The sequence below is a fragment of the Lasioglossum baleicum genome, chromosome 13, assembly GCF_051020765.1.
Source record: "Lasioglossum baleicum chromosome 13, iyLasBale1, whole genome shotgun sequence".
NCBI classification, from domain to species: domain Eukaryota; kingdom Metazoa; phylum Arthropoda; class Insecta; order Hymenoptera; family Halictidae; genus Lasioglossum; species Lasioglossum baleicum.
Window position 1 is genome coordinate 8414333 of NC_134941.1, and position 6285 is coordinate 8420617.

At 34.1% G+C, this 6285-nt stretch overlaps 2 protein-coding genes across 3 annotated transcripts; both read right to left on the bottom strand.

Annotated features, from left to right (window-relative positions):
• Positions 1-34: 34 nt before the first annotated feature.
• On the bottom strand, positions 35-6254 carry Med16 (mediator complex subunit 16). Of its 2 annotated transcripts, none has more exons than XM_076436103.1 (14): positions 5991-6254; positions 5313-5459; positions 5032-5230; positions 4712-4958; positions 4473-4628; positions 4230-4402; positions 3833-4160; positions 3549-3756; positions 3300-3474; positions 3078-3224; positions 2778-2991; positions 1009-1118; positions 786-931; positions 35-695 (listed from the first exon to the last, which is right to left on the bottom strand). In XM_076436103.1, the coding sequence occupies exons 1-14, from the start codon at positions 6050-6052 to the stop codon at positions 572-574; spliced, it is 2436 nt and encodes an 811-aa protein (XP_076292218.1). In that variant the 5' UTR covers positions 6053-6254; the 3' UTR covers positions 35-571. The 2 variants fall into 2 exon arrangements, with proteins under 2 accessions (XP_076292218.1, XP_076292217.1); XM_076436102.1 differs by having other exon boundaries at positions 5313-5474.
• On the bottom strand, positions 1125-2771 carry LOC143214745 (uncharacterized). Its single transcript, XM_076436112.1, has one exon. It carries the CDS (start codon positions 2504-2506, stop codon positions 1310-1312), a length of 1197 nt encoding a protein of 398 aa, XP_076292227.1. The 5' UTR covers positions 2507-2771; the 3' UTR covers positions 1125-1309.
• Positions 6255-6285: the final 31 nt, after the last annotated feature.

Consider the following 6285-nt stretch of genomic DNA (forward strand, 5'->3'; position numbering starts at 1 on the left):
TTATCCATTATGTTTCGTTTACAGACTATGTGAACATTATATATTGTGCATTTAGGATCTGCATTAATAAAGAACATATGATATTTATTATACATATATGTCATTTCTAAATTTATGAAAATTTCGAGAAACAATGAGTAATTAACGAGACTTGCGCGTTATTCTTTATTGCAAGCGATCCTGGATAATTAGATACAATACAAGCAATACTAGCCTATAAAAATGTCATTTTTAGTATTTATTTGACCAACTAGAATTGTTCATTGATTAGAAACTCTAATATCAACATATGGATTTGCTCATTGAAAAATTTTAATACATACAATGTTAAGAAATAATAAAAATTTATTGTACCTGTAATAGAGAACTAAACGAATTCAATAAAATTTATACATCTTAAGCAGTTTACTTATTCTCATTCTACGAGGAACGCGAAATAAGAATACGGTTTTTATTTTAAATAAAAATGCTTAATATTATTACTTAAGATTATTAACTACAGAATGTACAAAATTGTAAGTATAAATCATTGTATACAAAATTTATGAATGCACTACTTCCAGTTTAGTATTTATGGACAGGTTTTATGAATTCGCCAAATGCCACCACAACGACAAGCTCTGGCCCATCTTTGATCCCACGCTCTAATTGCAGCTGTTCTCGTCATATTTTGAACTTGAGCTTTCCCACCACATCTGTAATTTTATTTTACGACATAATTTCTGAAATAACTTATTTAATCATTTCATCAAAATGGAAGAAACATTTTTTTTCACATTTAATACCTTGTACATTGTTTAACAAGAAGTGGTTGCTTCCCAAGATATAAATGTCTAATACCGTCTACAATTTGTCCACTATGCATACAGCCTTCAACTGAATTAAGCTCAGGTACAAATAATAACTGTTCAGATTCCACACCATACTCCAACTGCGATAAAATTGAATTATTACCACAATCAAAATGGCATTCATAAATCAATGTAATAATGCTTATGAATTTTTTACCTGTAAGGGAAAATTTTGATAAAACAGAATAGGGGTAGCTATAGCTGTTATGCTATTACCCTGATGTAACTGGGGTATCATGATCTGATTCGGTAGCAGACAACAGTCATCTGGAAGAAAGCAATTGTCGTAGCACTTACTTAATTAACTTATTACTTTATACACGCAGAACTTCGGTCTTTATCTTCATCTATTGCGATACATCTAAGTTAAAATAATTTATCTGTCTAATGTGATAATTAAATTATGGGTGAATTACGGAATTATAATTTTAAATATTTAATCGGGAACGAGTCTCTAATTACACTTCAAATATAACAACTTTTTCTTTAGGCTTTTCACTTTCATTATCTTTTGTCTCTTCTTCTATCGTGATCACCGAGTCTTTGTCTTTGATTATTAAATTGATCGAATGAGGTGCAACGATTTCTTTTGTATTTTCTGGATTAACATCTATGTATACTTCCGTTTTCTCGCTTTTTGGACTTTCTACATTTGCGATAAAATAAGTTGGCTCGGGATCGCTGTTCGGTGACGGATTTTTCGTCGATTTTTTCTCATTTGGTGCATCAGTGGCAACGCCCTTTTCGTTCGGTGAGAAATCATTTGGAAAAAAATGTTTTTGATCTGGTACTTTCGCACTGTCATTTTCTTTATTTTGATCAGCTTGCTCGGCTGCCTTGATGAGATCAATAAAAAATAATTCTCTTGGTGACAGTGGTCCTTTTGGAGATTTTGGAGTATCCGTGCCGTCATCCGGTGTAACCGTCACCAATTTCAAATAATCTTGCATCGATTGCCTCTGAATCTTAGGGATGATGTTTCCCGATTTCAATGCATCACTGTCTTCTCCATTTTCATCAGAATCACTTTTCAGATTTACATCGCCGGTGTTTTCAATATTATTGCCCGAATTACGACGATGTATCACAAGAGGTGGAAGATCTTTGTGCTTCCCACTCCTATTCCGTCGCATTTCAAGAGAATTGGTTTTATCTGTCTCATCGGGTGCATTTTTCATTTTTTCCTTATCAGAAATCGTTGCACCTGTAGTCTTGTCCTCTTTTGTTTCTACAAACTTTACATTATGCGTAGGACCGCCTTTTTCACTGGTCATTGGCCCCAGTGTCATTGCATTGCTTGTGCCATATGTTTGCAATTTAACTTTCTCATCTTGCTTAGCTTCAATGCATTTCCACACTATAGTTATGCACAGTGTAATAAAGACCCAAATGAAAAATGCTGCGATCCAATAGGCAATGAATAAAAATTTCGAGTACTTGTCCTTTTTGTTGTCATTGTGAATTGCATGAATTAAAAGTGGACCCAGTATAAACCAATAAAGTACAAACACGCATAGCATTACTATGCAAAATACAGTTAGTTTATACGGTTCTGCATATTGACAACAACGTCTTTTCCCACTTTTCTCTTGAAGTAACTTCTGCTCTGTTAAAACCAACGAGTTCTTGTGTTTCACAGAAAGAGCTTTACTCATTTTGGACGATTATTACACAAAACACTTTACTTTTTAAATAAAGAAAACGAAGCAACATTTAATGTAGACACCCGAGCCTATGTCTAATAATACTGAATGAAAGAATCAGGATTTCCCTTGACACACAAGGAAGTGGTATTTTATCTTACTTCCTATTAGCTGTCGCATTCTGATAAAGACCGTGCAACTGTTCATGAGCGTTACAAACGACTAATCTCGCTTTTGACGCAATCACGTGAATATTCTTTAGAAATTATGGTGAAGCACTTACCTATTAATCCATCATCTACTTGTTGGGATTGAGTATCTCCGTTCGGTTGCACCAACTTTGACAATAAACGGAACAACAATGCCAACACGTCGAGATTATCGGCGCTGCGAAGAAATACTGGCAGACACGAAGGACGCAATAAACCCCATATACGTATAATCACTAGTAGCTCCCTCAATGTATTTAACGCTTTATGGTCCTTCAGAAGCTCGTACTATGGTGTAAAATATTCAAATTATTATAAAACAGAGCAGTTCGAAGTTAGTGATATTATTTCATAATTGGTATAATACTACTAACACCACCGGATTTCATTTGTAACCGTTGCTCCGGAAGGCGAGCTAAGAGATTCAAAGCCAGATCTGCTACCCATTGAATTAATTGTTGCAACGATTGAAGCGTACTAGGCTCTACGGTAAATTCCTTGGGATCAAGGTGCAAAAGTACCTGTCAATTACATAGTTATAATATAATATGTATGTTGACGTTACCACTGTTGAAAAAGATAGGCTTCGTTTATACCTTATCTACATCCGTAATTGCATCGTTAATGACTGCTGCTAAACTCTCCGCTGGTCCCTTATCATGAGGAATCAAATCAGACGGTCGTAGCAACGATTTAAAAGCTGTTGCTACCGAATGAATCATAAGCAACGACGATAAGTCTGCTGCTTTGCTTTGTCCGGATACTAACATCCTTAAAGTACACACATTTTCTATAATTATAATCCACTAAAATGATGTCTAAGCAATTTCGAAATGATATAATACCTATATAACGACGTCTTGATACAAAGGAATTGTATGTAATGATACTGCTGTATAGGCTGTAACTGTCTATTGAAAGAAACATCCAACCTTTCGCATAACGGTTCGATCATCGATGATCTTAAACACAATAATATATCTAACCAGTCTAGTCCAGTTACAAGACAGTATTCTAAGAGTGTACAAGCGTATGTTAATGTTATCGATGACCCTGTAAAGTTGAAGATGATCAACAATTATTTCAATTTCAATTCCATGTTCTAGAAAATTTTATTTTTTACGTTTACCTCCATCAGGGAGGAGTTTGTATAAATATAAATTTCCTCGTGTATCACAAGCCAAGAGAACGCAACCCAGCCATGATAAATCTATGCTCGCTATAGAGATAGTATTTTTAAAATATTTATTATTTGGTTCATCGGGCCGCCAAGCCATGTTCAAAGATGACAGAGAAATTTCTTTCAGACAATCACGGCTCAAACAATGCACCGATGAATCCGCCAAAGCTACTACAACGTAACTCGGAGGTGGCAACGTGGTAACTATTGATAACTTCGTAGTCGCTATTGCTGTTATTGGAGATTGGCAACGATATTGTGATTGATGTTGCCATACCTATAAAGCGTATACATAGAAAAATAGACGATCATAAATAAACCTCATATTTGTGTTTTAAATACATACCACAACAGTTTTAAATGGTTCTAATGTTTTAGGCTGAAATAACTTATGAACTGGTTGCGACTTTTCTCGCAACTCCCATACTTCTACAATACCTCCGCTATCACTGTTAACAGCAACAACTAAGGAGTCTGCATCTTCCCGAACTACAAACTTCAAGTGGGTCACACTTGTGTCTAAGGAAAGAATTTTGTAAGCTTAAGTTGTACAAACATGAACAGTATTATATGAAGAATTCAAGGTTACATGTATTGTCTTTGGGTGCTCCGTCCTGCAAAAAAAAACTTGGCAGTGCTTGCGATGTAATAGAGCACTTGTCATCATTTTTGCGAACTAATACCCTGTAACATCTAATTGGCAAACAGATATTCCCACTGCTTACAGCTACCAAAATATGGCCATCTGAAAATTCATCAGATTTTATTTTAGTTCGCTGATTGTTATGGAAATGATTATATTTCTAAAATATATTTGCGTATATGTACTTTTGCCATAACACAAGTCAACCGCGGTTATCCTATGCCGCATACTGCCTAAGCTTTCTGTTGAGAAACAGATAGGATTTTGAAAATCTTTTGTAATCATCAGTGCACCGACCATGCCTGTTGTCGATACGACTAATACTCCTTCTGCTGCTCTACCACCAAATTGTCTGACAGAAGGAGCAAAGGGTAAATGATTAAATTTCTCACTGTAGTGAATACTATCTTTTTTCTCAGTGACAAGTCCTGTCTGAAATTAAAATTTTCTATGCCATATGCCAGATTAACATTACTAAGGTTGCTTGTATATTAACTTCTAATACCTTTTTCCCATTATGAAACCAAGCTGCACCTAATATATGTTCTCCAACAAAACACGTGGAACCGATTAATACCCAATCATTGAGGACATGATCCTTGAACATCCACAGTTGTACGTTCCCAGTAGCATCGGCAACAACTAGTTTATCACCTGATAAATCCCATTCTAATGCAGTAATAGTATTCTTGTTTGATAATAGCCTAAATATGCAGAACAGTTTTAATTAATATGAATGCATGATTTTAAAACAATTGAATAGGTAATAAAAAAAATGTATCATACTTGTGAGTATGCCAAGGCATATTTAAATCGCAAACATAAACATGTGATCCCCATGTTTTTCCGCTATTATCGTCTAATTCGGTGGTTGTAGTAAACGCTGCTATATTTCGACTAGATAACGAGCATAAGGATTGTCCTTCATACAGGCTAAAAATTAGAGTACTATGAAACAATGATAAAATTTTAGAAACATCGCTCAGAGAATGTTTACATATGAGGGTCTTGTAGTGTTTCAGATTTTGTTCAAATTCGAATATGTTGAAATTTTTAAAATTGTTGATGTTACAGACTTTTATAAAAAACGTGTCAATCAATGAAAATGAATTTCATTGAAAATATTTCAGTATCTAATAAAAATTATGTCAGTTGAAAAAAATGTGTTTTCCACCATTTATTTTGCAATTGTTTTAAACAAATGCAGAGGAATATTAAAAAATTTAAAAAAAAATTAGGATATAGACCCAAGCTGCCCCTTTACGGACGTGTTCTGAGAAAGTGGACACTGTAAAATTGACGAAATTGAAATTATTTGTTGATGTATATTATATAAATATACATATATTTAACTTGATAGAAAATATCATGCATTATAAATACTGTATTAATAATAATTGGAGGAATACATGAAAAGACATTATCGTTAGTAACTAATAAAAATAAGTTAATAATGCAACATACCTTTCTTGGTTTATAAAAGGTTTCGATGTCACTTTTCTATTTATAATGTATTGTAAATCCATGGTTGCGAGGTTATGTCACAATTAAAGAAAATACTATGAACACAAATGCGTGCACTAGAACATTACTCGTTTATTGTACTTGTGCATCGCGATGCACAAGAATTTTGTGTGAAAGATTCAAATAATAATGAATCATGTAATAAAATGATACCGGGAAAACCATAACAGACTACGCGCACATCACAGTCGTCAGCACTGCGTCATGTGATAAAATGTACTGGCGGTTTCTCATA